Source organism: Cryptococcus depauperatus, chromosome 3 (genome assembly GCF_001720195.1).
Source record: "Cryptococcus depauperatus CBS 7841 chromosome 3, complete sequence".
NCBI lineage: Eukaryota > Fungi > Basidiomycota > Tremellomycetes > Tremellales > Cryptococcaceae > Cryptococcus > Cryptococcus depauperatus.
The window spans coordinates 94,255-122,054 of NC_089470.1; the positions used below are offsets into that span (position 1 = coordinate 94,255).

Genomic DNA, 27,800 nt, shown 5'->3' on the forward strand with positions numbered 1-27,800 from the left:
AAATAAAATAAAAAAGCCAAAGCCAGTCAGGATCAGTCCCAATAATTGTATTTTGCAGACGCTCAATTGAAACTATCCCGACATCATCTCCTTCCTTTCCTTTTCTTTGCTTTTGGTGTCTCTTCCTCTTGAACGCTCTCGTCCTGCTCCTCTTCGCTCTGGCTTGCATCAACCCGCCTTTTGCTCCCCTTTGATTTCACTCCGCTACTTCGTGAGGGCACACTTGCCTCAAAGCCAGCACTGAGTTGTCCCGTTGACCCCTCAATTCCCATTTGGGACTCTGAGACCGTCTGGCCACCTTCTCCAGATTGCAACTCTCTGGCTTGTACGAAGAAAAGTCTAGCTTCCTTCTTAGGATGGATGTTTTCTATACAGTAGCCATTTCCTTTAAGCGAGTTCAGCATGCGATAGGGTAACATTTATATGATCCTGAAACTGACCTCGGGGGATAAGGAAGTGGGAACCACGAGCCATGACAAAACTCGTTCGATAACAAGTGACTTGTACAGCCCCTTCCCAAACGAAAAACACCTGCATGTTGCAGCATCACGCATCACATTAGCAAATCTCACAGACAAACAAACCATAGAGCTCACGTAAACATTATCCTTGGATTGTTTCGTATTCTTCTTCTTTCCTACTGGGATATGCACTGCTCCACTTGCAAAAAACTGCCCTTCTCCAAATACTTTTTGATACTTGAAAGATTTCTTTTGAACCCACTTGGGAACAATGAGTTTTTCAGGACAGGCAATTTCTCCGGAAACATCAGCTCTGCCTTCGCATAGCAAAAAGGGGGATCCTCACTTCTGGTACACTCAATTCCTTCCACATCAAGCACCAATCCAGCCGGCTCCGTCAAATCATCCCATCCCGTCTCGTCGTTCGGGTCCTTACCCCTTTTTCTTTTTTTCGCTTCATCAGCTCCCTCGTTGGTACTCGCTGCTCTGCCGCCCTTCCTTCTTCGACTAGCCAAGGGCTCAATAGGTTCTTCAGGGATGGTAACAATCTCCTTGATGACAGCCAAACCATGACCGCGGGCGTACTCCACTTTTTCGCCGCGCCACCAATCTAAAGGCCGATAATGTTGTCGCCCAGACCGTCGCGTCTTGAAGTTACCTTGCCAGCCATTGTCGTCGATATCAGCTGACCCCTCCTGGCCTATACAATAATTAGTTGTTTCGATTGAATGCTAAGTCAACTCACCAAGTTCAGATATTCTTCGGCGAATAGGTTGGCTGCCTTCTCTTGTCCTTCGTTTGGCTATGTGAACAGGATTCTTGGGATCTGATCCATCTTTCCTTCTCGCAAGCGTTTTACTTCGCTTCACCTTATTTGTTGCTAGCTTCTCATGATGAAATTCGCGATCAGATGCCGCTTGAAATTCTCTATCGGGCGCTCCTTCGTCATAACCTGGTTCTTCATCCTCGATGGCCAATTGCTCTGATGAGCCCTCACCAGACGAATTACCATCAATATCATAATCGTCCATTGGCGCGTGTAACGGTTCGTCTCCAAGGTCAATTGTATTATCATTCTCAAATCCAGACATTTCAGGATCTTGATCCTGGATTTCTGGAACTCCTATTGATTGTGAAGGTGAAGTTCCGCTATGACTTGGACTCGGCGAAGGTACAAGTCGCAGTTTGCTTTTACTCTTGTTAGCTCTTCTACTATCTCTCTCGCTGTCATCGTCTTCTTCTTCTTCTAGTGGTTCTTCTCCATCTTCAGGCTCCTTTGCATATGACCTCATAATCACTTTCTCAGCTCGTGAGGTCTTGAGGTATAAGCCTTTGTTTGTAGCTGATAGGTGAGATTTCCGAGGAGACGGTCTTGAACGAGAAGGCGATGGAATAGCATCAAAAGAAGTGTTGAGGCCAGGCGAGTCAAGGGGTAGACGAGAACGCGATGGAAGAGGGACGGATGGTGGCTCTGGATAATACATCAGTAGTAGTCGTTACTCTGCAACTTGAAAACTTGCCACTACCGGGAAAGAACGATCCTGGGGTTTCTGGGGCTATATAATTGCCTTGTGAGATACTATTATCATATTTTACCATACTGAAATTACTTACCCAAAATATCATCGTCGACCAGTAAATCATCCGCTCTTTGGAGCACCTTGCCGTCATCCAGATCACTCATTCGAGACCTCTTTCTCCTATATGTCTCTGGGGTTTCAGGACTTTCAACACTTCTAACACTCGACGACTTATTAGTAGTAGTAGTCCTAACTGAACCCTTCGGCGTGCGCAAAGCAGACTTCGATAAGACCGAAGAGATGGTCCGATCTACGTGAGTCGTTGTTGATTCGGGAGAGCGAAAAAATGCTTCTGGGTCTTCAAATCCATTTGATCTTCTTGGTACGTTGGTGGGCATGGGCTTTCCCGTCCGTCTGAGGCTATGTGTGAGCTTGAAAAGAAATAGAGAAAAGACAGCGACATACGAGCCAATGTTGCGGGGATCATGGTTGTATGGGACATATCGCTCTTCACGATCTCTCCTTGAAGGAGTTCGGGACATATTGAATGGATGTTTAGGACAAATCTAAAGATGATGATAAAATTGATGAATGAAGTATGATGGACAAACACAATAATCGACTTTTGTTGACATAAAGAGAGCCGCGGTGGGAAAGGGCTAAAGATTTATTCAGTACCTCATTTTTGGGACCAAACATCATTATAGTATTACATAATCAACTATATAAAAACACGTAGAAAGATAAACGCGGCGATGAAATTTCTTGAGCATTATATTTTCTATTCCATTCCCTCGTTTCTTTTTGTTGATGACTGCAAGGTGAAGATTAGATCAGCGAAGAAGATCCCATAGCTTATACCAGATGGCCTCCAAAAGAGAGAGATTCAACAAGGTCAATCAGGCGACAACGACAGCCCTCAATTGGCAAGGAGGCATTACTCATCACGCATATACCGCCAATCACTCCATCTCACGGACAGCTCCTATCAAAGAGAACGCCCAAGATATGTCTCTCACAGAAAACATTGTTAGATCTCGCAACGTGGAGAATATCAGCGAGCTTGAAGAAAAAGGACTTTTAAAAAGAATTGAGAATAGCGACACGAACGAAACGTCATCTAAAAGACGACGTGGCAGCAAGGATAGAGATCAATACATGCGGCTCGAAAAGCTTAATGACCACGACCAAGACACTGGGGTAGGACTGGTTACTAGACGAGATAAAGAGGCATTTGCATTATTGGTCTTGTTATGTAAGTGGCTCCTTTGTCATAACTTTCATCTGCATGGCTAAACATGCCTGTTAAGACCTCCTACAGGGTGTCCCATTAGGTTTGACGTTTGGTACACTCCCTTTTCTCCTCAAGCCGCATCTCTCATACTCTCAACTTGCCATCTTTGCTCTCTCCACTTGGCCGTACTCCCTAAAACTTCTCTGGTCGCCCATAGTTGATGCGTGGTTCGTGAGAAGATGGGGACGAAGGAAAAGTTGGATCGTACCGGTGCAAGGCCTGGTAGGACTAGGCATGTGGGTAATCGGTGGGAGAATTGAAGAATGGCTAGATGTTGAGATTGTGGATATCAATTTTTTAACAGCTGTATTTGGATCTCTGATCCTGGCAGCGGCTACTCAAGATATTGCTGTTGATGGTGAGTTTACTAGTAGCTTTGATTGCCTCAGCTTACTGTCATTAGGCTGGGCCCTCACCCTCTTGTCGCAACCGAATCTTTCTTATGCTTCGACGGCACAGACAATTGGCATTGGTATTGGCAATGCTCTCAGCTTTACCGTCTTTCTTGCCTTCAACAGTAAAGACTTCTCGTATGTCTTTTCCTGCTATTTCGGAACCAAATTGATAACTCATCAGAAACAAATACTTTCGATCTGAACCCCTTAATTACGGCCTTGTTTCTTTGGGAGGTTATCTTCGATTTTGGGCTGTGGTATTCGCCATTGTCACCATTGGGTTGGCGTTGTTCAAGACAGAGGATCCTCCTAGTGAAAGTGATCCCGATATGGATGTGAAAAAGGTTTACAAAGTCATGTGGAACATTGTTGGGCTCAAAAGTACGCAATACCCCCTTGAAAAGAAGTCTTTTTTCTAAACAGACGTTACAGATATTCAGACCTTTCTTCTTGTCCATCTCATTTGCAAAATTGGGTTTCTAGTCAATGACTCTGTGACTTCACTCAAACTTCTCGAGAAGGGCCTATCTAAGGAAGACCTTGCCATAGCCGCTCTACTTGATTTTCCAGCACAGATGGCTGTCGGTTGGCTCGCCGCCAAATGGTCCCGCCCAGATTCTTCCACTGGTTCCAACAGACACCCTCTGACAGGTGGAGGCGAGGCAAACATCTTGAAGCCTTGGCTGTATGCATTTTGGGCAAGGTTAGCTATGGCGGCAATATCTGCTGTCGTTGTGGCTGGACTCCCACAAGGAGCTGTTGGAACAGGATACTTTTCTCTTATTATCGCTATTATATTATTCTCCAGTGTTACAAGGTAGGCTTTATTCTATTGCTGGATCGTCAAGCTTATAGTACATGGAAGCACTGTTCAATTTGTTGGAATATGTGCCTTCCATACCCAAATCGCAGATCCTCTAATCGGTGGAACGTATATGACGGTCGGTTTAATTTGAAACCTAACAGCACTGTAAAGCTGATATTCAAACAGCTACTCAACACTGTATCAAACCTTGGCGGCACTTGGCCCAAGCCACTCATTCTTCGTTCTGTTGACCTTCTCACAGCCGCAACTTGCTCCGTGCCTTCTATATCCCCTAACAAATCTCCTTTCTCAGTTCCATCATTGTACAATGAGTGTGTCAGCGAACAAGGAAAAGTGACTTGTTCTCAAGCAGGCGGGCAATGCGTGATTGAGAGGGATGGGTATTATATCATGTCGGCGGCGTGTGTAGCTCTGGGAGTGGTGTCGCTTATTGTATTTATCTTGCCTATGGTGAAGCGCCTGGCTTGTAAGTTGTCATTGTCTTAGATATTACAGCTGTTGATGAAAACATTTAGCATTGCCAATGTCGGCATGGAGAGTCAAGATCCCTGCCTGATTACCATCTCAAAAGTGTGGCTGTATCATCAAATCAGATTATTAGCATATATATATATATATATACGTCGGAATATACCGTCAACATTCATCTTTGCCAAATCCTTATTCGTCATATTTGAAAGTGACATAAGCATGAAAGGCAACCAAAATCTGTGCTGAACTCAAGTTCAACTATTTCAGAATACATAATTAACAACGGCAGTGCAATAACTTCGACTTATTGACGAATCAAATCATATGTTTGGTTAACCCTACTTATTCGGTCAGTCGGAATTGACCCAGTTGCGCATAGTCAAAATACAACTAAAACGTTAAAAACTGAAAGTATATCGCTCACAGAGGATACAAATATCATATTATAATACTGGTACACAATCATTTTCTTTTGGTTGATCCAAATCCTCCAAACCCCATCATGGCACTCATATCTTCGTTTGCTCTGATAGCGGCTTCCACTTCTTGCTTTCTCTCTTTTTTATCCCTCTTCTCCTTCTTTTCTTGTCTTTTGTCCCTCTGTCCAGTTCCATCCTTCTTTTCATGTTCGTTCTGTACTTCAATATCTTCATCCAAGATCCCTATCTGCCTTCTTCCGTCCCTCTCTTGTCTCAACTTCTTCCTCTGTGCTCGTTCCTCTTTCCGTTTAATTCGTTCTTGTTCTTCGACGGATCGAACGGCTTTCAATCGTTCTTGAAAATCAAAATTCTTAGCCGTGACTTTCTGCTGTGTAGCAGCACGCAGTGAGGCAATTTTGGCACGAACTTGCAACAATGTAGAGCGTTCAACTTGGGTTGACTGACCCAGCTTCATCAAATCTAAAAGCGTTGTTGGCGATATAATTGTGGTTATATAGATGCAACATACGTAGTTTACCATTGACATGATCGAGATAAGCAAGAGAGTCTTGGAATGTACGATTGCAAAGTTCGCACTACACACCAACGTAAGCAACCAACAAGTATGGATTAACGCGTTTGACCTACATAAAATCCTGCTCCTCTTGGCCCTTTACCAACAGTCGTCGTGGTCACCAACATTGTTTTCCCAAGATTCTTATTTAACCCCAAATCCTCTGCTCTTGCCTTCAGCAATTCTGTAGGCTTTGGCAGGCTGTCATATTGCGATTGCCTTTTTGGCGCTTGTCCTCTGGCATGAGATTCTTCAGCAGCTTTAGCATGCTCGAATGCTTCTTGATCCTTTTCTTTTGCTCGAAGTGCATATTCTTCCTTGTTCCATGTCGGCCGTTCAACCTACGTTCTGTGTTAGCCAACACGCCTTTTGGAAACCATCCCATTACCTTTAGCTTGTCAGACATTATCAGTGGGTAGATGTTGCTGTAATTAAAAATACTCAGAGGATGAGCAGGAATTGAAAGCAAGAGCCAGGTCACGTGACACATGGTGGACTAACATTTCTGTCTTTTCATTATAATAGTTGTAAACAAACGAATAAATTCTTTTACAATGTTCAATTCCCCTTCCATCCGCTCGCAGCGCTTTGGAACCCCCGTAAAGGGCACGCAACCGTCTGCAAGGTCTCGATTGCAAACACTTCGCCCAAATAATCACTCACCAACGCCATCTATTGCAGAAACTGCAAGGACAGAGAAACCCGTCGATAACAAGGAAAAGCTCTATTTAAACAAGGATGATAGACATACCGTTACAACTCTTGGAAAGCTTCCTAATGAGGTGGCTTATGTCATTAAGCAGTCTGGTATGTCTACATCCATGTTTGTATATGGTTCTGACGATAGTAGATTTTGTCATAGATCCCATTTCGGCAGATGTGGACCCTGATTGTGGATTTGCAACAGTATCCACTCCCCGTTCTGTAACTTGCTGGAACTATTCGAAGGTATGTCTGGTCGCCTTAGATGAGAAATAAACTGACTTGACCTGGCCTTAGCGGACTCACTCAACGCCTACAATTTACACATTTCCTGCTCCAGTCCCTACCTCTTCACCAGCTAGATACCTTCCGCCAGTGCTTTCGGCCCTATATACATCATCAACAGCATCAGAACCCGGTATGATACTTGTCTCAAGTGGTGGAGAAGTACGGTTCTGGGACACTGTGAGCCTGGCTTTGAGCGACGTAGAGAGATATCACTATCTATCCGTTGAACTTGCAGAAGACGATTGGGTGGAACAGATCTCCAAAATTGACAGCAGTAATTTCATATTGACTACCACATGTTCCCAAGCCTACAGACTACGGATAACTTCCTCTGCCGGACGGCTTCTACCAGAAATCATTCCTTTTCAGAGATCAGGAGGATTGTTTGGCAGGCTCAGCTCAGTATTGTTTAGCGGGAAGGATGATAAAGAAGGGATAAAAAGTATTGCTGTTGTAGAAGGCAGGGAAGCCTATCTGCTAGCTCAGAAAAGCCTTTCAAAATTCATCATAACCAATGAAGGCCAAAAGGTGAGTTTGGAGAGTAACAATAGGCGCACTGATAGCAGCTATAGTTTGTACTAGAATATGATCTTTATAATACAATTGGAAACTCTTTGTACGACGAATGGTCTACGGGAGAGGTCAGCCTGACCATAGAAGACATTGTCCCATCTAGTGCACCTAATTCTTTTTATGCTCTGGTGACTTTGACGCCTTCTCCAAAAGACACATCATACGCACTTATTAGTCTTTCACTAGGGAAAACAGTTGAAGTAACCGATTCCATTCCTATTGCATATCATCCGCCTCGAGAGACTCGGACGCTAGACGTCCCACGTCTACTCGTTCCTTATCAACGTAGTTTGGCGTTTGTGCGGTTCGGCTCAGTAGTTGTCATGATTGGGTTGGACCATGATTTCCCTTATGAAGAGCTCATGACACTCAAGGATTCGCGAAATGCCTATCTGGGTGGCAGCATAGTTGAGGGCGGAGGCCCCAACATAGTGCTTTTCCCCGCTGAAGGTGGACTTATGGGCGTTGAAGTTTTTGAGCCTCGACCAGTGCCTGACTCGTCAGTATGGAACCAATATAAGGCTGAAGCTGAGCGTTGATAGATTGAGATGTTCAGCGGCTACAGCAAGAACGAAGACAAAAATTGAACAAGCCATCTTTTTCTCCCGCAACGATAATCCTTTATCATTCGATATTCCTTCAGATCAAAACCTGGGCGATGTGAGCGAAGCCGCCGAATTGGTTAGCGCCGGAGTTATCTCTTCACAGTCACAATTTGCAACTCCAATTACTGCTTTGAGAGCTCAACTGTCTGATCGGCTATCACGCCTTGTTAGTCTCATCAGGTTCTTAGGGACAAACCATCTTTTGAACAAAGTAGGGCAGGCCAGCCGAAGACGGCTGAGTAGGGATGCAGAGAAAGTCAAGGGAGGTTTGGAACTTTGGGATTATCAAGACAAATTGATGGAGTGAGTCATTGCACTTCATATTCTGTAAAATAAGGATTAACAAAATATTAGTCAAATGGCGGAGCATCCGCACAAATCATTGCTGTCATCTTCAATAGATATTTACTTTTCTAGCTCTTCCGTATCTTCCTTACCTGACACCGACTTCGACCGACTGTTCTTCAAAACACAACTTACTCATTTAGATAAGTTATTAGAGATTGTCTTCGAGACATTCACTCGACATATGCAGCAATTAGAAACGTCAGGGTACAAGAGGGAACAAGCGTGCTGGCTTGCAGAAGTCAACTCGATTTACATTGTGAGCTTACCTACATCATTAAATTCCACAGTTGTTAATGAATTCTTTCAAGATGGTTGAAAGGGCAGCAGCTAGATATCGGGAAGAAGAATCTGATTCTTATGAAATCAATCGAGAAATCCCTTCTATAGAAATGTGGACCGCCTCCGACCCTTTACTTAATTCACTGGAATATCTCTACACTACTACTGAGAGAGTTATTGAAGAACGGACTCGCGAGCTGGGTTCCGCCGTTGATGAAGCGATCTTACAACAGCAGCAAATACCAGGTAATGAAGAGCTGAGGAAAGAACAAATATTACAAGGACAGCTGAAGCGACAGATGGGATGGTTGGCTGCCGCCTTGTGTGCCAATATGGAAGACAAATGTCGGGTATCTGTTAGGTACGTCATTATGTTGGAGATATATGGCTTTGAATCATAGCTGAACAGCCGCAGAAGACAGATGGAAGATGATACAAATGAAGAAGAGGGCATCCGTCTGAAGGCTAGGTGGGACGCTATGAAGCCTCGAGTCATTCGTCCTTTAGGTAGGTTTTCGCTTTGCATCTTTCTTATACTAGCTGCTCAAGTAATTGTATCTAGTGTCTGTCGACAGGATATCTGAAGCTTTCGAGCTGGCTGAACATCATCGAGATTTTCCGACTCTTGTTGTCCTTTGTCAAGACCCGGTCGCTAGCAAAGGGAAAGGCAACAATTACATACAGAACTATATTGAGAAATTTGGAGAGGACTTCGCGTTCGAATTATATCAATGGTTCATTGATCAAGGTGAATAATTAGCTTCCGAAGCAGGCACCCAATCTTACGTGGAGCAGGGCGTCCATATGACCTTCTCACTCAAGACGAAGTTTATTCGTCACTTCTCACAAAGTTCTTCGAGGTTCACCTCTATCCTGAACTCGCATGGATACATCATATTGCCTGTAAACGCTATTCCTCAGCATCGAACGACCTTTTTACTGTCCTTTGCTCTCATGGAGATGAGAAGAGTGATTTGGAGCTTCGAAAAGTGGTAGGAAGTATTGGAAAGCTGACCAGTATGGCCGATGTTGTAAGAGGTACAAGCAAAGAAGACATAACTTTCCAGCGTGAGTGGTGTATAATACATACGAGAAGAGATGCTGAAGGTTTTGACAGAGATTAGTCAACAGCTTTCTTTAATCGACATTCAGACTTCCTTACGCACATGGCTTCTATCGCTCTTGCCCTCCCGTTCATCGCTCAAACAACTTCCCAAACACATCAATCCTCATATTTCTCTGCTCTCTAGTCGTCCAGCGTTGTCAGAATTATTTTTGAATCTTACTGAAAGACTGGTAATGGGCGAAGCGATTGACGTGGAAGGAATTGTAGATTTGTTGAACCTAAAGGATAATTTTAGTAGAGAAGATGATGCTGTGGAAGCATTAAGAGTGCTGATTCTCGACAAGACCTTACCAAAGGCCAGGTCCGAAGTAGCTCTCATCAGTGCTTGGAGAAGAATATATATTCGTGACAAGTGAGTATTTGTTTCACTAATTATCAAACAGGAGTAGATTGGACTGACTCCGTCATCAGTTGGACCCTCATTTCTAATACAGCTGGACGAAGCGAACAAGCTCAAAGAGAGAAACTAGAAAGAACATTAACATATTACGTCTTGAACGCTTTGCGTCATATACCGGGTGTGTCTGATGTCCTTGGAATTATAAGCATTGTTCATATCTAACTAGATATAGACTTTCCATCGGCGGCAATCATATCCCCTTATGACGCTTCTATTCCGCCTACAGAATTAGAACTGACAGCTCGTTTCCCAAGGTCCAGTATCGACTACATCAAACGATTACATGACAGTCATGAGGAAGAAGTAAGGCTGTTGATGCGTTATGTGGACGAGAATGGTTTGGAAGAGAGGGTAGAAGAGATTAAAAAAATGATTGAAGAGGGAAGCGGTAATGATATAGAAGAGCAGAGTGACGTAGATGTGGAAATGTAAATGCGACATTGAGAAGGAATACAAATTAAAAATTCCCATCACACAAACTTCATTGTAGTTTGTAATTCAATTAGGAACGACTAGCCTCCATGCCCTCCTTATTTAATGCCCCGTATTTTGCCTTGTGCAATCAAACAGTTTGAACAAATAAAATACATTGTCACTTTCCGATTTGTGCTGTAATGTTCCATCTGTTGTCATATAAAAGTTGGAAGAACTTCGCCAAGATAAGACCACAAATAACGTTCAAATGTGTAACAAGTGATGAGGTCTTCTATTACTATGTAAACCAATGTGTAAAATGGTTGAGATGAATAAGTGATGCTGTCATGCAAAATTATATATACACATACTACACTGAACACCTCTGACAGATATAATGACCAATGATTGCAAAAACAGATGGATACCAAACTCCTTCCATGCGTCCTTAATGTTACTCTTGTCCAAAACCGAGCGTTTCTTCAACACTAGGTAACTATGTAAGTGATATCCTCCAAAAGCCAAGACAAACGTACGCAATGGTTAATTTATTCTCAAGAGCTTCATAGCTGGCATAATCCGGCAAATCGATTCTGTTGAAACACGTATGTGCTTTGGGCAATTGATTAACTTCGCCAGCCTTTTCAATAGTGAAACGTCTTGGACCGTCGGACCCCTGGAGGTCTTTAAATCCATTGATGGGAATACGGGATGTTCCAGTGGTGAATTGAAGAAGACGAGATTTCTTTTCATCCGGCCACGTACGTACAATCTTCCAAAACCACTCAACCACATCGTCTTTGGGTGTGCTATATTCTCAAGTTAGCAAAACGAGAAACGTAAAGCGAAATGTACGAAAAAACATACTAGCCACGATAATCTGTATGTTTTTGCCAGTCGTCTACGTCGATTTCCGACATCCCACCGATCAAAAGTTCGAGTTCTCTTTCATCGAAAATATCAATCAAATCACGTGGAATAATCTCTTCAAATCCAGACATAAACGCCTTGAATTGCTGCGATACACGCTTTGTGATACGGTATTCTGTCACCAAGCTGCAACCCATTAGTATTTGACAGGAAGTAAATAATGTGAAAGACAACACACTCAACATATTCATTTTTGTTTTCTTCCGTAACATCAATCTCCCTCCCTCCAGGCTTGAGATCGATAGTCACCATCTGTCCAAAATGCTCTTCTGTCATTGAGAAAGTGTCTTCAATAACATCGGTGATATTGTTTTCTAACATCCACGTCAGACCTCTATATAATCCCGCATCAACACCCTCCATATCTTGTAATGTGACTTCCTTGCCAAGAATCATTTTGTAAAAGGAAGGGATGAAATAAGCATCGAGGAAACGGCGTTGGCATATAGCGAGACCAATAACACGGCCGATAAACTTGAAATATTCTAAGTGTTCTGGATTGATGCCTGAAGTAGGGTTGATTTGTATAGTATAATTGTCGTGAGCAGAATACTCGAATAGACCGTAAAAGGGATTAAACATCTCATGAGACAAAAGGAAGAAGAACTCCCTATAGTTATTGTAAGTAACAAGTTCAGAATATGCCCTCAAGACACGTTACCTAGAGAGACCACCATAATCCAAGCCATCTTCTCCTTCAAATTTGACCATTAACCGCTTTTTCAAATCCTCTGGCTTTTGTCTCATGATTTCTGAGAAACTTGCCTCAAAAATGTTTTGTCTCGAAACGTTTATATGGCATTGTCCAACATGCAGTTTCATGACAGGCTGATTTCTGAAATACACCAGCTTTCTTCTAAAGTCTCGCTTGTATTGAGGCACGTTCTCATCCAAAGAAGACGGTAGACGGGGATCGTCCCATGTGGTGGTACGGGTGTTATGGTCAACATAATATGGTCTACCAGTCGAAGTGAGACGCATCTCCCAACCACTTGGTAAAGGACCGAGAGTAACGAGAGATTGAACAGCATTGTTTAATTGTGGGCTAGAGGTTGGACGATTGATTCTTCGGCGGGGGTCTATCCAAGTTGTTGACCTTGTATTATGATCAACGAAGTATGGTCTACCCTCAGGGGTATATCTAATCTCCCAACCGGCAGGTAAGACTTCCGTGCTCTGGCAAGTAGCAGTCCCAAGATTGGGTGTCACAGTCTCGGAATTGTTTGCACTACCAGTCTGAACAGAGTCTATGCCATCGGGCAGCGTTCTCCGGCCATGTCTAGCTCTCTCTGTCTCTGTCAATACTTCAATAGTGACGTTGTTGGCATTTTGACTCATATCAGGTCGATTCCAGGTAGTAGTGCGGCTGTTGTGGTCGACATAGTATGTGCGTCCAACATGATCCACACGCCGTTCCCATCCTCGTGGAAGAGACTCATATTGATCAACATGCGGATCAAAATCTGAACTACCGGGGTTCGCGCGGAGAGAATTGGAAACAAGAACAGGATTGTCGCTGTGAAGATTCATCTGATTAAGGCCACCTGATAAACGGTCTATAGATACAGGCATGCTTCCGGAAGATGCTGGACGGCGCGAAATGGACAAGATACTAGCATTCCCAAGGGCAGGTGCGAATGTGTTGATGGGGGCAACTGCTGCAATTGTATTATTCACTGGGGTAGATGGTAGATTAAGGACAGAATTGTTTAAATGGGTTGTCAAGTACATGATAAGTTTCCCTTGAACAGGTTGATTGTCAACATCTCTTCTGAGCTCTCTCTCAACAATTTCTGAAATGGAATTAGCAGAAGTCTTTGTGCTCTGCATATATCATATACCTTTTCCGCCAATAGCAGGCCTAATGACATCAGCAATTCTGACGTTGACGACACCCAGAGAACCTTGGTTGTGTCTCTTTCTATATTTACGTTCATCAAATATCCTAATTGATATGACAGAATTTTCTCTGACTTCTCTATATGATGGTTAGCATTGATTTTTGATACATATGTTATCAAGCGTTTTTATTGCAAATATATCAAGCTACCAGCGCAGGCTTAATTAAAGCTTTGACATGCTCGCCACTCGCATTCAGTAGAAGATCTTTCCGACTGTCACATTTGAACAAATTTGTGCAACAAAACTTACATGTCAAAATCTCTAAGTCTCTTCAGCAGCCCATCAAAAGCATTTTTCAGAGAGACTCACTCATTCCAGTAAGGATTTGAAGATCTTTTAATGACAGATGTTGTATGAATGTGTTCGCTGTCAACAGAGACGATAGCAAATGGATCTGGATGCCGCATTAATTCACGCTTGATGAGAGATTCGGCTGCCACCACTGCAGCAGATTTAACTCAACGTCAACACAACATCAATTCACGCTGGTCAAATGAATAGCCTACCAGTCAAATGTATGGTGCGAGTGCCAGGAAAGGGCATGGCGAATAACGAATGGTGAATGAAGCGAGTGTTTTTGGTCAAAGATATGTCAAGATGCGAGCAAGAGATTGTGATGCTGCAGCAATGTCGTTGCTACAGTCTTTTTTGTCTTGCCAAGCTGTAGTCACATATAGGCCGTTGAGATCGAATGTTTGAAAAAGAAGAGAGAAAAGAAAAGTTCTTAAAACTGTTAATATATACTTTTTGATGTAGCCCATAGACGACTTTTCATAAATAACACGTCATTCTGATATTTCATAAGACCATAGAGCATAATATCAAATTTTTGAATATTCTATATACTTAGTTATATAATACGAAATCGCAAACATAAATCTTTTGTATTTGAATTGATCTCTGTGATTTCTTGGACAATAAATCACCCCTCAAAACTTTTTAAGCGGCAAGAAATAACTTATTCAAGAGTTGCATGGTATGTTCTGGATTTGTAATAGTGTGCCCAATAATACGAGGATCAGAAAAGGTCTCATAACCGTTTCCGCCTTGATAGGTTTGTTGGTATGGTCAGCGGTCTCATCAAAATTAGAAGAAGATCGGTCAGTCATGATTTGGGATGAATCAACATTACCGCCAGAAAGTGGTGCTGGTTAAAGCCTTCAATTTCGATATACTTGAGAGAGTAGGCCGTGTTTTAATCTACAGGATAGAAAAGTTAGAATTCACCTGCAGCGCTGAAAGTCCTAACTTGAGGGAAAGCATCAAAGGTACTAGGATTACCAATAGCAAAAGTCAAGCCAGAGTGATGAAAGTCTTTCTTCATTTGAGAAATCATCTCAGCTCTAATGCCATGCTCCTTGTCAAACTCTTGGAAAGCTATCCTTTCTTGGTAGCTTTGTTACAATGGACAGAATAACTGCATGAAGAAAGAACGACTCAGGTAGCATTCTTACCTATGAGAGCAAGATTGATCATTTCGTTGCGGAGTTCAATAAATGTGCCCCTGTGGGCTAGAAAATCAGGGAGATGATGAAGGTATATCTGACAAAGGTTGTTGCCTTCGCAAGCCAAGGACTCACTGTTTGATGGGAATATCAATCTCTGATAGGTACGTCGGAGTTCAGTTGACCAACTCTTTATATTCTTCCTTGCCAATATGCTAAATGAAACTAGCAGAGCCAAGCTGCAATTCCAGTTTGCATGCAACAAGCCCATTCTCGGCAAATCCGCAATCAAATTTGTTCAATCCGTCAGCACTAACTTGTTTCAATATCTTCTTCAGGTCAGAACCACCAACAAAGGCAATGGCACAGCACTCCCAAAGTTTATTGAAGGCGACAACTATTTCAGAAGAGACAGGCTCAAGGGCAAGGGCAAGGGTGCCATCCACATCAAATATACAGATAGTGTTTGGGAATGGACGGTTAGCAATGGCTTGATACCTGGAGGAAAGCTGATTACAGAGGCAGACTGAACAACGGCAGTCATGGTTTGTAGGGTTGAGATTAGTGTTCACTAAAGTAAAAAGATGAAACATACATAAAATTCGAGAGGCGAGACAACAAAACTGACAATAACAAAACAAATCCACATTGGAAAGACAGACCAACTTCCACTCTTCTTCCACGTCATCGTCTTTGATTTTAATCGACACATCGTTTTTTAACTTTTCTTTTATACTCATTTTATCACTATCGTATTTCATTGAATTCAGTCAAGACGAATATCAAAATGTCTGTTCCTCAACCAGCATCCACTACTGTCTTTCCTCCAACTGTTACTCCATTCGCTCAACGTAAATTCCCCAAGACCATCTGTATGTTTGACGTCGATGGCACCCTTACCCCTGCGCGTCAATCCATCTCTCCCGAAATGATTACCACCCTCCATAAACTTCGTGAAAGGACAGCCGTTGCTTTTGTCGGTGGCTCCGATCTGAGAAAGATCTTGGAGCAAGTTGGTGCCGATGGGTTGAACGACTTTGATTATGGATTTGCCGAAAACGGGTTGATTGCTTACAAGTTCGGTAACGAATTGGACTCCGCGAGTTTCATAAAGCATGTTGGAGAGGAACAGTACAAAAAGCTCGTCAATTGGATCTTGAGGTATTTGAGCGAGGTTGATATTCCCATCAAGCGGTGAGTCCAAGTTTTTGGGCTTGAACCGTCAAATAAGCTGAGGATATACAGAGGGACTTTTATCGAGTTTCGAAATGGGATGATCAATGTCTCCCCCATTGGTAGGAATGCCTCGTACGTAGAGTTTTGTTTCGTCATGACATCTGATAAACCCTGTGCAGTATTCAGGAACGTCTTGACTTTGAAAAATATGACAAGGTCAGCATTACCTTTCTTTCTTGGATGTGGCAATATCTACCTTTTTTTGGTCATTGGTCATTTCAGTTTTTCATGTCAAAATGTACCTTAAGTCATTTGCTCTTGGTCAAACACATCTTTAAATGTGAATGAAGCGTCTGACTCCTTCGTTACCATGGCCTATCTGGCAGCTCGACCATGAGTGAAAAACCGTTCTTCACTTACAAGTAATCGGTTTCAATCTGGAAGCAATATTATAGACACATTGCCGAACACTAACATACTCTGTAGGAGCACGGTATTCGAGGAACTATGGTTGCCAAGCTTGAGCAAGAGTTTTCTCACCTCAATTTGACCTATTCTATTGGAGGGCAAATTAGTTTTGACATCTTTCCCAAAGGTGATTACAGATACATTGTCAAAAGCTGACTTATGTGGGTAAAGGTTGGGATAAGACTTATTCACTTCGACACATTGAAGGTGAAGGTTTTGAGGAAATTCATTTCTTTGGGGACAAGGTAAATATCATCCTTTTTTTCCCATTGCTACCTTATCTGGTACTTTGCCGTAAGATATATACTGACTATGGTATGAAGACTTACAAGGGCGGCAATGATTACGAAATCTTCTCAGACCCTCGTACCATCGGTCACACTGTCACCAAGTCTGATGATACCATCAAACTCCTCGATGAGTTATTCCTAAATCTCTAAAAAGAATCTCTTCTTGATTTTTTCTCTGATATCGGGTTGATCTAAAAGGCGGACTCGGATGGGATTAGATAGTTATGAGATAGAGAGCAGTGATCAGGTACGGCATATTTAAACTAGTAAATGTATTGGCGTTTTGTCGACAAAGGATTGATTGCAACTTACAATTGTGCAGGTCCATTTTTACTTTAACTATGGCTTGTATCAAGGAAACTCCATTTCAGAAACTAGCTACACAGTCGCTAATGTACTGCAGCTGAGGATTACAAAGACAACCAAGTCAATCTATATTTTATTTCATTAGAATTCATGCCAGGAATCTGTCCGACAATGGTGTTTAGGAAACTCGAACATACTCGTCCTAGAAGTAACCAGCATATATCTAGTCGTGGTGTTCTATCTCATTGCTTGTAATTTTTTCTTGTTTCAGTGTTCGCCAAACATAATATTTGATGCTACCATAACATACATATACCATTCTTAAGAGCCTGACCACGATAAAGTACTGATTATGCATATCATTGGTAGCTACAAAGGTCCCTCTTCGCTCAGATGTTGCCTGTACGATCATGCTGATAATCCCTTGCTCAGTCGCACTCCATACTACCTGAATCTGTTCCTACAGCAGAGCAAGTATCGCCACCACTACCTGAATTTGTGAAGGCTTTTATCGAGGACATTTTGATCTACCTCGATGATATTAAGTCTTGAGAAGCTGAATTATCCAGTCTTAAGATTCCACGACTATCCCTCAATCCTTTACAAAACCTGTTGTTGTGCCATGACACGTTATCTTTCACGGCATGGGCTTTACGGCGTTCCTTGGTCAGTTTCCTGACATATACATTTAGCATTAGGTCAACATTTCTTCTGCATACACCTCAACGTCGACTTTGGAAGGATCTCCATTATACACTTTCTATCCCAAGACTGTTTAATCTCAAACCACAAAAGCCGAACTTGAAGTTGTGTCTGGATGCTTCCTAAGCGACTAGGAGCGATTAGTCCATGGGCTGTTGAGAGAGATATATAAAGTTGTTTAACAAATTTGAGCATGTACCAAAGACACTTGGGTAGTCTATACAGCACAGGGGTATTTTTGTCAGCAATCAAATCACTCAACATACTTTCTGTTAGCAATACTGTAATATAAAGTAGTGAAATGAACGTTTAAAAGTAGAATACGATATTTTGAATGAAAAAAGAAAAATGCGATTAGTATATATGTATATAATAGCGAGTAATAATAATTAAAATACGTTTCCGTCGGAATAGTGCCAATACATAAATTAACCTCGTCACTATTTTATTTGTATACAAATTCAACTTTTTTTTTCTTTCATTATCATCGCCAACCGTTATATATTGCCTGGAAACTGAGATGGACTCCAACTCATTGCCTTCTTCCCATTTAAGGTCGCGCTCAACGTTTGTCCCGCCAAATAGCACTCCAGCGCCGCTCCCAGCTACTCGGACTAATCCCATTTCCCTCAGAATTTACAAAGCAATTGGCACTTCATTCGATGATCCGTCTTCAAGAGAAGCACTAGAGATTGCTTCTTCCTTCTACTCATCGCATGATTCAAAAGGAAAGTCCAAGGACAAGAGCATGCCGTCAGAAACAGTTGATGAAGATGAAGACTTACCAAAAAGGCGAACGCTTCGAGGGCAAAGCGCTGCAACAGCTCGCAAATACTTGAACAAGGATGTGGAGGCCAATCTCGCTGCAGGAAGCTCAAAGTTCCTCAAAGCTTTTGCCCAAGTCGATGAGGTCGGTCGCGAGTAAATGTATTCAAGACAAGATATGCTGAGTTTTGATAGAAATTGGGCGTTCTCCATGGACATATGCAGGAGATGCAGCTTCGCTGCGATCAGGTCCAAAAAGAATTAGATCAGGCAAACAGTGGCACAAAATTTCTCTTGGAGCGTGCAGATGGGTTGCGGTCTCAGCGGTATGCTTCGATACTATCCAACTTATGAGCTTGGATTTAATTGACCATTGATTACTAGGTCTTCTGCCGAGTTGCGTGCTCACCTGATTCATCTTTTTCTTTCAAGGTTCACTCTTTCGCAGGCTGAGTCGGATGCTCTAATGTCTCGCGAGGTATCCATAGATCAAACCATTTTCGACGCTCTCGACCATGTTGAAAAGATCAGAATTGATTGCGAGGTTCTGCTAGGTGGCGAAGAGGGCAAGACCCAAGCTGGTCTGGACATCATGGCATCAACTTCGAACCAGCTTGAATCAGGATTCAACAAAATTCATAAATGGTGCCAATTTGAGTTTCGTCAATTTATAAAAGATACTCAGCTGGAGGTAACGCCTGTGATGCGCCAAGCTGTCCGTCGTCTACGTGATCGCCCGGTTCTTGCAAAGTTTGTCATTCGTGATCCATACCTTGAGAGAAGCTGACTGCACAATAGAGATGCTTTACAGACTCTCACGTCCATCCGACAATCTTCCGTTCTCCAACAATTTCTCGACGCTCTTACTCGCGGAGGACCAGGTGGTCTTCCTCGTCCCATAGAACTTCACGCGCATGATCCTACGCGATACGTAGGTGACATGCTGGCTTGGGTGCATCAGGCTACCGCTAGCGAGAACGAGTTTTTAGAGAGCTTATTTGGCCTTGGCCAAAAAGGGAGATGGGTTGGGCAGGAAAGAAAAGAAGCGGTCGGAGAAGAGGAAAACCTAGCCAAAGAGGCCCTTGACAAAATTTTAGAGGGATTAAGTCGGCCATTGAAGGTAAAGCTTCTCACTTTATGAATTTTGGGCTAACTAGACCTCATCTAGTCTCGTATACAGCAAACCATCAAATCACAAGAAGGTATCATAATGACCTATAAGATCGCAAATCTCCTGCAATTTTATCTGCTTATCATGCGAAAGACAGTTGGTGAAAGTGCCTCATTGTGCAAAGCATTGCAAGAGTAAGGAATACCAAATAATACGCTAGATAGCAGCTGAAAGTTGTTCAAAGAATATATGATCAAGCATTTGTTGCTTTCTATGAAACACTTGATGCACAAGGCAGAAGTCTTCTTCGTTTCTTGCACGTACGTCTTGATTTTACCAAATATATACCAGCAATTGAACTGACTCCTCTCAGCCACCAGACGCGACCCTTACTCCTCCATTGGCTTTACGCGATGCGGCTCACATCTTGCGCGAGCTTCTTTCCGTCTATTCCACTTCTCTTGTTGATCCATCAGAGCGAGAGATTGATGCAGATTTAGACAAGTTATTGGAAAAGTCAGTTGAACCATGTGTAGAGATGTGCAAGAGAATGTCAGAATTGAGAAAGGGAAAGAATGGAGGTGGCGATTGGGAAAAAGATATTTTTATTGTCAACTGTTTGGAATTTCTTGAGGTAAGTGACAATTTATACCTGTCACTACATTTGACCATGCTGATGGTCTGTTAGCATACACTTCAAGCGTTTGAATTCACCACGAAAACTCTGGATATGCTTGTTGAAAAAATAAATACCCGTGTAGAGAGCATGACTTTTGAACACGTAAGCTCATACTCACTATCTCTATTGAAGAGCTCTGGTTAACGGAAGCTTAGCATGGCAAGTTGTTAGAACAATGTGGTCTTGGTCCCGTCATGCGCACAATCCGGACTCGTCCTGCAGACGTATGACTATTTCCCCCCTAAGTTTGCTTCAAGCTGACTCGGGTATAGACGCCACTATCTAGACTCCCATCAACCTCACCTAAAGCGGTGACCTTGGCATTGTCAACCTTTTCATCTTGGCTATCCACTGTTGACCCTTCTACTTCATCGCGCTTGGCATTGCTTTCCTCCTCTCAATTAGCGGAAAGAATCCATCGTAACGCTTTGCAAAAGATTTACGAAGCTTATGGTGAAGTATGTGGACGCGTATTAGACAAAAGTGAGGGCTATGAGTTTGGGGAGACAATGTTAAGAAGAGGACGGGAAGAAGTTGGAGTCGCACTTGGCATTGAAGTCAATTGGGATGAATCACAACGGGATAAGACAAGTACGGAGAAAGCGGAAGAAGACACATAGCACATCTACACTAGCTATGTATCTGTTTCTTGAATATTCAATACTGCATCACCCCAGTCTACAATCAATCATCTCAAAGCCTCAACCTATTCTCTCAACCCAGTAGTATCCCTTGGATATTCTTTTCCTGCTTTCTTGACCGTATGTTGAGGCTTTTAATGGCCCTGTCCCGAGCCATTTGACAAGCAATCGTCTGCTCAATTATATAGAGGTAAGTGCCAACAGTTTGCACCATAGCATCCCCGGTCTCGTTCCTTTCGTCATTACGCGTAATTATACATCGCAGTTTGACTTTCGTCGCTTTTATAATTAAATCTACGGATAACTCGGCCCATACTCTGAAGGGAAAAAATATGAACGCAAAAGTGGGACCCAAAGCTGAGCTTAATTACAGTTCGAATGACAGCAACCATCGTATATTTTGAATCTGTGTCTCTCCAGTTTTATTGACTTAGTCGATACTTGTTTTCACCTTGGCTTCACGAGCAGCTCTCCTCTCGGCAAGATCAACACCAACAAGCTATTTATCATCAGCATTATAAAATACAAAAGTTGCATGAACCCACAATTTTGCTAGCCTTCCAAAATTGAACAACATTAATAATTTGTTTTCCGGCACAAATAGGGAAAGTCAAAGCTGCCACAACTTGAGGCCAAGTCAGGTTTCTTAAAGTGTAGACGATAGTACCAAAGAGACGAGGGTGTTTGATGGCAATTGCAGATGAGAGGAGAGTAGAAGGGATTGGAAAGCTAGTGGTGATGGGAGTAGTCCAGTAGTGTATGAGATAAAGGCAGACGAAGAAGAGTTCATTGGCAAAGCAGAATGCGAAGAGGGTACGCTGAGGACTATCAGCCACAATCATCAGAGCTACAGCCAACTCACAGAGTCATTGTAATAATACCAGAGAATTCGAGAGACATCAGATGTAACTGCCTTGTGATTCGTAGAGCCAGTTGTAAGAGAGCTATAATAGACGTGAGCACATCTTCTGGCTAGATCAAACGACAAACGCACGAATACATGTGCATGTAATGGGAAGAGAAGTCAAGGGCGATAAGAAACATAAACAACATGGCATAAGGCTGGTATATGCTTGAAAGGAAACACAACAAGCATGCGGTGGTACATCTTCGCCTCTGTCAGCACTCACTTGTATTTGAATATTCAGACGGACCGATCAGTGACCATATCCAATACTGCTCCAAATTTGCTTGTCTGTCCCAGAACCCTAGCAGCATGCCCATCAAAGGCGTCAAGGATGCAAGAAACAGAGTATAGCACGGTGCACGCCTTGGGATGATAAGGCATGTAGAATAGGGATGCTGCAGCAGTCACAACACGAGTGTAGCCGATCAAGTTTGGCACGAAGAGAAAAACATTCTCGTCCACGCTGGCAAATGTCAGCTTGGTATCGACTCAGTATACTCGGCTTACGTCGTAGTACTTTGATCAGGTAAAGGTCATCAGTACAGTCTGGTGCGAAAGATAGACGAGAGCAGTCAGCAAACTTACGCCAGGTCAACAGCACTGGATGAACCATCAGCCGCAATTAATGCTCTGATGGACAACACTCACTACTTGGGATCCCATACCTCTTCCCTAGTTCTGCTTCTGCTTCCTTCCCTTGGTCTCTGTTTAACATCCCCATTCACCACCGGGCTGGGAGAAAACGAGGAAGTTGTTCCTTGAGCATGAGAATCCTTGGATGGCGTGGTTTGCTTTGAGCGGGTAGTGGGAGCCATTTTGGATCTATAAAGTGATAAGATAAAAGCGAAAAAAATTAAATAGAAAAATAAAAATTCTGAAAATTAAACTTCCTTCGTTGTTGTCGAAGGGCATTTTCGGTCACCTACATATGTCATTTATATAACAAACTGTTAATTAAGTTAATAAGTCTGTTATAAACACCGTCGACCTCCACCGACTGCAGTTTAAAGAATTTATGACCAACAGCATTCATTGTTCTCTTTACATTTGCTTCGAGCTAATATGACAACGAAAAGCCATTGAATTGAATAACGATGGGACTGGTAGATAAAGCCGCGAAATAATATACGAACCAACAAGTAGATTTTTTCAGGATACCAGGTGAGTCTCTGGAACACCATCAAGGGCTGAATAGAGGTGTTCAGTCTGAAGATATCTCGTTATAACAAGGACTCGAAAATCGAAGAAACTCATCAAAGATACTGCCGTTGCTTGGATAGGACGACATTTTGATTAACTATTTCAGAAGATTCTTCCACAAGGACTTGAATTTAAAGATGTCTTAAGCATTAAATTCAAAATATGTGAGATCTGAGTCAGGGGATGAATGATAATATGGAGAGAGTTGTGAGTGCATCAGATAAAGGTAGGGATAGGACTGCATACTGTTATGGGACCGTTCTGTTAACTGTAGTGGCGATATTTCTCCAAGCGTTATAGGTTGTTGAGCAATTCCAAATCAGCAGAATCCATCTCCATTGAGGTCTTTAGCCCAAACACTAACCAACTCAGGTTTATTAAGCTGTAGCTAGAATCTCGAGGTTGGCTGTTGAATGGGTGTTCTCAATGACTTGAACCGTCTGACTTTTTCCAGACGAGAAAGATGGTTTGGTTCAAGTGGGCACAAAGCGGCAATTCTCCCCAGAAAAGAGTGCACTTTGAACGAATTTGAAACAGCCGTTGAAAACAAGAGAGGTAAAAATCTATCAAAATGAAGTGCCCTCTGCCCATCCTGCTGTTATTCCATTCGAAAGCTGTATTGATAGGCTTCTGGCCTCAGAAAGGGTGGTCGACAAGAGCAGACATATCATGATAGATTGAACAAGAATTTAATCGCTATCATATCCGCGATCCTCTGAAGCTTTATTGTAAAATTGCTTCTATATAAAGCCTTTCACAATGGTCGAAAAGTTGATGAGAGTGATGTTCAAAACGTCAAATCTCTTGTTCCACCATGTGGCTTTGAAGATACTGGTTGAGACACATTGAGTCAATCTCTCCTAGGTTGATATTTAAAACGGCATTTTCAGTCACAGCAGGCAATATTAGGCTTTGAAGCAAATGTTTGTTGAATACGACCAGAGCTGATGCTCTACTAGTATAGCCAGATAAATATGGTCTGTAGAATGACAAGGCAGTATGTCCATCTCGTCCGCTATCTAATAAATGTACATGATCTGCACTTGAAAAATGAATGCTACTATGTAGAGATAGAGATTGTCTTGGATGAACAAACATACAAAACTAAGTATGATTTTAAAAGTCCCCCTAGACGTGATTGGAAAACGCGTCGCGTCTTCAAGAATTGTTATCTTCTGCATATATACTGTCTTTTCAATTTGCTTCGTTTTTGTTCAATTTTTGATTCGCGAATATAAGAATTACTTAGCATGATTGAGCAACCGACAAATGGGCTTGCATTTGAGCTTACAGATGTGTTTGACTTTGATTCTGATGGACACGCTCAGTTATCGATGCGTCACGACGGCTCCTCCAGTTCATCAAATGCCCTGCCAGTAGCTACTAGCCAGTCCAGGGGTGTATCCGACGGCGCAGTCAAAGTAACCAGATGGGGTGGAGCTTCAGGTGAACGCGAAAGACGCTTGTTATCAACTCCGTCACCAGACATCGACCCAGCAGAATATGCAATGTTGGAAGATGAGACTGCCCTGGTGGAACTCGAGCAAGAAATGGCGGAGTTAGACCGTACCAAGGAGGAGAAAGATAGATATAATGCGAACCAAAAGAATACGGAAATCAATGGCGATTTTATATCTACTGGAATATTCGACTTTGATGAGCCTGTTGCTTCCTGTATGTGCTGCCTTGTAATGCCGAATTTAACCACAGGATATGACATTGTTGATAGCGTCACGCATAAATATTACACCACCTCCTGACACATCCAATGTCGCATCTCCAATTCGTTCATTGGGAACGGTGATAGCAACCGAAAGCACACTGGTTCAACCAACTAAATCATGTACACTACCGCCCTTATTAGCCGCCATCGCTAATGGAGGCTATGTTTCTTTCAGGCGAAGATGGAAACCTCAAATTGCATCTATCCAAGTGAGTAACAAACGGGTTAACATGGACGGTCTGACAGTTATTGTTTAGGCTGTACGGCATGATGGTGACGGAAGTTATACAGGAGAACTGGTGACAACACCTCTGCATAAACTTCTAGCGCAAGTCGAAGAACTGAGATCAAAAGAAAAAGCAGCAAAGTAAATGCTTACATGTACACTCAACGATTCGTTCTTGGGATGCTAATGTGGTATAGGCTGCAGAAACAGTTTGATAGAGAACATGCGCAACAAACTGAAAAAGTTCAACTGGCTACTTCTTTATGGGTCGACAAATACAGACCAAAAAATTTCGCCGACCTACTTGGTGAAGATGTATATCGCCTCTCGATTGGGTGTCACACTGGAACTAATCATGTTTGTAGCGAGTACATCGCGATGTTATGAAGTGGCTCAAGGAATGGGACAAATGTGTGTTCAAAAGAGTTCTTCAAGGCAAGAAACGCTATCGCGACGAAAATACCACCTTTGAATACTTTGATCCTCTGGGCCGTCCTCGCGAGCGTGTGCTTTTGCTATCTGGTCCTCCTGGATACGGCAAGACTACACTTGCTTCCATCGTTGCTAAGCATGCTGGCTATAAAGTACTCGAGATCAACGCCTCTGATGATAGAAGCTACCACACAGTTCAGACCAGAATTAAAAACGCAATCGATGCAGGGTCAGGTTTGGGGTCTGAGGGAAAACCTACTTGCGTGATTGTTGATGAGGTGGATGGGGCAGGAAGCGGAGAAGGCGGCTTTGTAAAAGCTCTAATCAGACTGATACAGGATATACCTGCCAAAAAAAAATGTTGGTTACTAAAAGCATGTCACGAAGAGTCGCTAATTACAAATATAGCAAACTCCCCCGCTAGACCTCTGAGAAGACCCATCATTTGCATCTGTAATGATCTGTCAGTCGCAAAATGGAGCATAGTACTGCACCTGCTGACGTCTTTTCCCTATAGTTATGCTCCTGCCCTTCGTCTATTGAGACCCTACGCGCGTATTGTTCGGTTTCGCAAACCCCAAGCGCAGTCTCTTGTAGTTAGGTTACGTGAGATTTGCACCCGTGAAAATCTGGAAAGTGACACTCGATCCCTCAACTCCTTGATCGAAATTACTAGCGGAGATGTGAGAAGCTGTCTCAACACTCTTCAAGTGAGTTATTGCATGGTAAATGTATGCAGCCGTTTATGATGTCTATAGTTTATCAAGAGCAGATCCAATGTAGTGACAGAAGCAGCTATACGTTCTTCTTCAGTGGGCCTGAAGGACATCGGATCAACTTTACAAACAGCATGGAACACGCTTTTCATTCCGCTGCCTACCAAAAAACGTCGTAACAAAGGTATTGATGATTCGCACTATCTTCCTCGGGTCGTAACCATTGTGCAGTCGTGCGGCGATTACGACAAGCTCATCCTGGGTGCTTTTGAGCATTATCCAAACCTTAAACCTCTTGATGCAACACTCAAGAATCTGAACGGGGTTCATGGATGGCTGGAATTCACCGATAGACTACAAGGAAGAGTCGGGGCTGAACAGGAATGGGAACTGATGGGATACATACCTTGGGGTATAGGAGCATGGTACGCTCATTTGGCTGCGCCTGCCAATAATTCAAAACTTGCAGAATACCCAAAAGCGGACTACGACGTACACAGCTTCTCATTTCAGCTTCTGTTGCATGCTAAAGAGTGTATAGGCTTTTCAGACTCGCAATTCAAATGAAGAGATAGCTACTGCTTTCAAGGCAAACCTTCCTCCTATTCTACGGTGTCTCTTCTCCGCTACAACGACTTTCACAGAACTCATTCCTTTGCTTATACGAGTCATTTCGCCACCTCTTAATCCTGTCAATGCCAACATTGTCAAACCAGCAGAAAAAGCACTTCTTGATCGATTGGTTGACTTGATGATTCCGTTAGGTCTCAACTTTTACAAGGAAAAGGCAGAAAATGGGCAGCCAATGATGAGACTTGAGCCGTGAGCACTGACTGCGTAAGATATGCAGAGCATTTGCTGATTTTTTAGACCAATCGATGTTTTTGTACATTACGAAGGCAAGCGTGCTGAAGATATTTTGATTTCACGTTTTGCAGCTCGTCAGCTCGTCTCCCAAGCTGTATGTTCTTCCACTTTGTCCCTTTGCTTACTAATTGTGTTTGTTTACAGATGGAAGCCGAGCTTCTACGTCGACGTGGTGTAGTGAAAGCTGAGACTGGTTCTGGTACCGGCGCCAAAGGGTTTGTGAAAGCCTATGGATTGAAGGGTAGTGAGATAACAAACACACATGTGGATAAAACCTTGTTGGTGAGTCCAATCATTCACTCAACTGAAGGGCGGCTAAAGTGTTGTTAGCCGGTGACGGATTTCTTTGGTCGTACTGTTGCTGTCATTGAGGAAGAGGGTAAGAGTCGTCGCTTTGATATGTAGCAACGCGTTGATCGATCTTGTGGTAGTTGTCGGGGATAGTTTACTCAAGGCGCCACCACAAAAGAAGTTTCGAGCGATATACAAATTCAATGAAGGATCCCTCAGTGCGGTGAGAAGGAGTATTAAGATGTCTGCATTGATGTAATCCGGTGTAAAAGATGTAATTTCATTTTTGACCGATAAACCTTCCTGACCCTCTCTCATCCTGTTGCTT

At 42.8% G+C, this 27,800-nt stretch overlaps 10 protein-coding genes across 10 annotated transcripts; 6 read left to right on the forward strand and 4 right to left on the reverse strand.

Annotated features, from left to right (window-relative positions):
* Positions 1–83: 83 nt before the first annotated feature.
* On the reverse strand, positions 84–2,523 carry L203_102314 (uncharacterized protein; the record flags this gene model as incomplete). Its single annotated transcript, XM_066211741.1, has 8 exons — positions 84–385; positions 441–531; positions 597–757; positions 808–1,161; positions 1,207–1,932; positions 1,982–2,017; positions 2,076–2,395; positions 2,447–2,523. 8 exons carry the CDS (start codon positions 2,521–2,523, stop codon positions 84–86), a joined length of 2,067 nt encoding a protein of 688 aa, XP_066067838.1.
* A 322-nt stretch (positions 2,524–2,845) lies between these two features.
* On the forward strand, positions 2,846–5,052 carry L203_102315 (uncharacterized protein; the record flags this gene model as incomplete). The annotated part of the gene is made up of 8 exons (XM_066211742.1): positions 2,846–3,236; positions 3,292–3,633; positions 3,679–3,805; positions 3,852–4,051; positions 4,103–4,487; positions 4,536–4,611; positions 4,662–4,962; positions 5,012–5,052. The coding sequence occupies 8 exons, from the start codon at positions 2,846–2,848 to the stop codon at positions 5,050–5,052; spliced, it is 1,863 nt and encodes a 620-aa protein (XP_066067839.1).
* Positions 5,053–5,429: 377 nt separating this feature from the next.
* L203_102316 (uncharacterized protein) lies at positions 5,430–6,366 on the reverse strand (the record flags this gene model as incomplete). Its single annotated transcript, XM_066211743.1, has 4 exons — positions 5,430–5,866; positions 5,916–5,982; positions 6,035–6,301; positions 6,349–6,366. The coding sequence occupies 4 exons, from the start codon at positions 6,364–6,366 to the stop codon at positions 5,430–5,432; spliced, it is 789 nt and encodes a 262-aa protein (XP_066067840.1).
* A 148-nt stretch (positions 6,367–6,514) lies between these two features.
* On the forward strand, positions 6,515–10,713 carry L203_102317 (uncharacterized protein; the record flags this gene model as incomplete). The annotated part of the gene is made up of 13 exons (XM_066211744.1): positions 6,515–6,767; positions 6,811–6,908; positions 6,960–7,478; positions 7,523–8,022; positions 8,066–8,431; positions 8,483–8,732; positions 8,785–9,116; positions 9,171–9,262; positions 9,318–9,503; positions 9,551–9,823; positions 9,873–10,233; positions 10,293–10,399; positions 10,454–10,713. The coding sequence occupies 13 exons, from the start codon at positions 6,515–6,517 to the stop codon at positions 10,711–10,713; spliced, it is 3,597 nt and encodes a 1,198-aa protein (XP_066067841.1).
* A 436-nt stretch (positions 10,714–11,149) lies between these two features.
* On the reverse strand, positions 11,150–14,070 carry L203_102318 (uncharacterized protein; the record flags this gene model as incomplete). The annotated part of the gene is made up of 9 exons (XM_066211745.1): positions 11,150–11,183; positions 11,232–11,504; positions 11,563–11,751; positions 11,804–12,235; positions 12,287–13,418; positions 13,467–13,603; positions 13,777–13,788; positions 13,837–13,969; positions 14,034–14,070. The coding sequence occupies 9 exons, from the start codon at positions 14,068–14,070 to the stop codon at positions 11,150–11,152; spliced, it is 2,379 nt and encodes a 792-aa protein (XP_066067842.1).
* A 430-nt stretch (positions 14,071–14,500) lies between these two features.
* Positions 14,501–15,502, forward strand: L203_102319 (uncharacterized protein; the record flags this gene model as incomplete). Its single annotated transcript, XM_066211746.1, has 4 exons — positions 14,501–14,503; positions 14,550–14,627; positions 15,051–15,136; positions 15,205–15,502. The coding sequence occupies 4 exons, from the start codon at positions 14,501–14,503 to the stop codon at positions 15,500–15,502; spliced, it is 465 nt and encodes a 154-aa protein (XP_066067843.1).
* Positions 15,503–15,759: 257 nt separating this feature from the next.
* Positions 15,760–17,056, forward strand: L203_102320 (uncharacterized protein; the record flags this gene model as incomplete). The annotated part of the gene is made up of 6 exons (XM_066211747.1): positions 15,760–16,166; positions 16,218–16,280; positions 16,328–16,364; positions 16,635–16,743; positions 16,788–16,861; positions 16,940–17,056. The coding sequence occupies 6 exons, from the start codon at positions 15,760–15,762 to the stop codon at positions 17,054–17,056; spliced, it is 807 nt and encodes a 268-aa protein (XP_066067844.1).
* A 1,378-nt stretch (positions 17,057–18,434) lies between these two features.
* L203_102321 (uncharacterized protein) lies at positions 18,435–21,089 on the forward strand (the record flags this gene model as incomplete). Its single annotated transcript, XM_066211748.1, has 10 exons — positions 18,435–18,824; positions 18,875–19,005; positions 19,064–19,429; positions 19,478–19,799; positions 19,848–19,984; positions 20,035–20,110; positions 20,164–20,424; positions 20,479–20,571; positions 20,625–20,693; positions 20,742–21,089. 10 exons carry the CDS (start codon positions 18,435–18,437, stop codon positions 21,087–21,089), a joined length of 2,193 nt encoding a protein of 730 aa, XP_066067845.1.
* A 451-nt stretch (positions 21,090–21,540) lies between these two features.
* Positions 21,541–22,832, reverse strand: L203_102322 (uncharacterized protein; the record flags this gene model as incomplete). Its single annotated transcript, XM_066211749.1, has 8 exons — positions 21,541–21,609; positions 21,656–21,928; positions 21,973–22,054; positions 22,105–22,218; positions 22,265–22,480; positions 22,525–22,533; positions 22,603–22,617; positions 22,666–22,832. 8 exons carry the CDS (start codon positions 22,830–22,832, stop codon positions 21,541–21,543), a joined length of 945 nt encoding a protein of 314 aa, XP_066067846.1.
* A 1,635-nt stretch (positions 22,833–24,467) lies between these two features.
* L203_102323 (uncharacterized protein) lies at positions 24,468–27,731 on the forward strand (the record flags this gene model as incomplete). The annotated part of the gene is made up of 13 exons (XM_066211750.1): positions 24,468–24,891; positions 24,947–25,149; positions 25,198–25,307; positions 25,364–25,481; positions 25,532–25,958; positions 26,007–26,061; positions 26,116–26,308; positions 26,357–26,806; positions 26,856–27,136; positions 27,185–27,275; positions 27,326–27,463; positions 27,512–27,560; positions 27,613–27,731. The coding sequence occupies 13 exons, from the start codon at positions 24,468–24,470 to the stop codon at positions 27,729–27,731; spliced, it is 2,658 nt and encodes an 885-aa protein (XP_066067847.1).
* Positions 27,732–27,800: the final 69 nt, after the last annotated feature.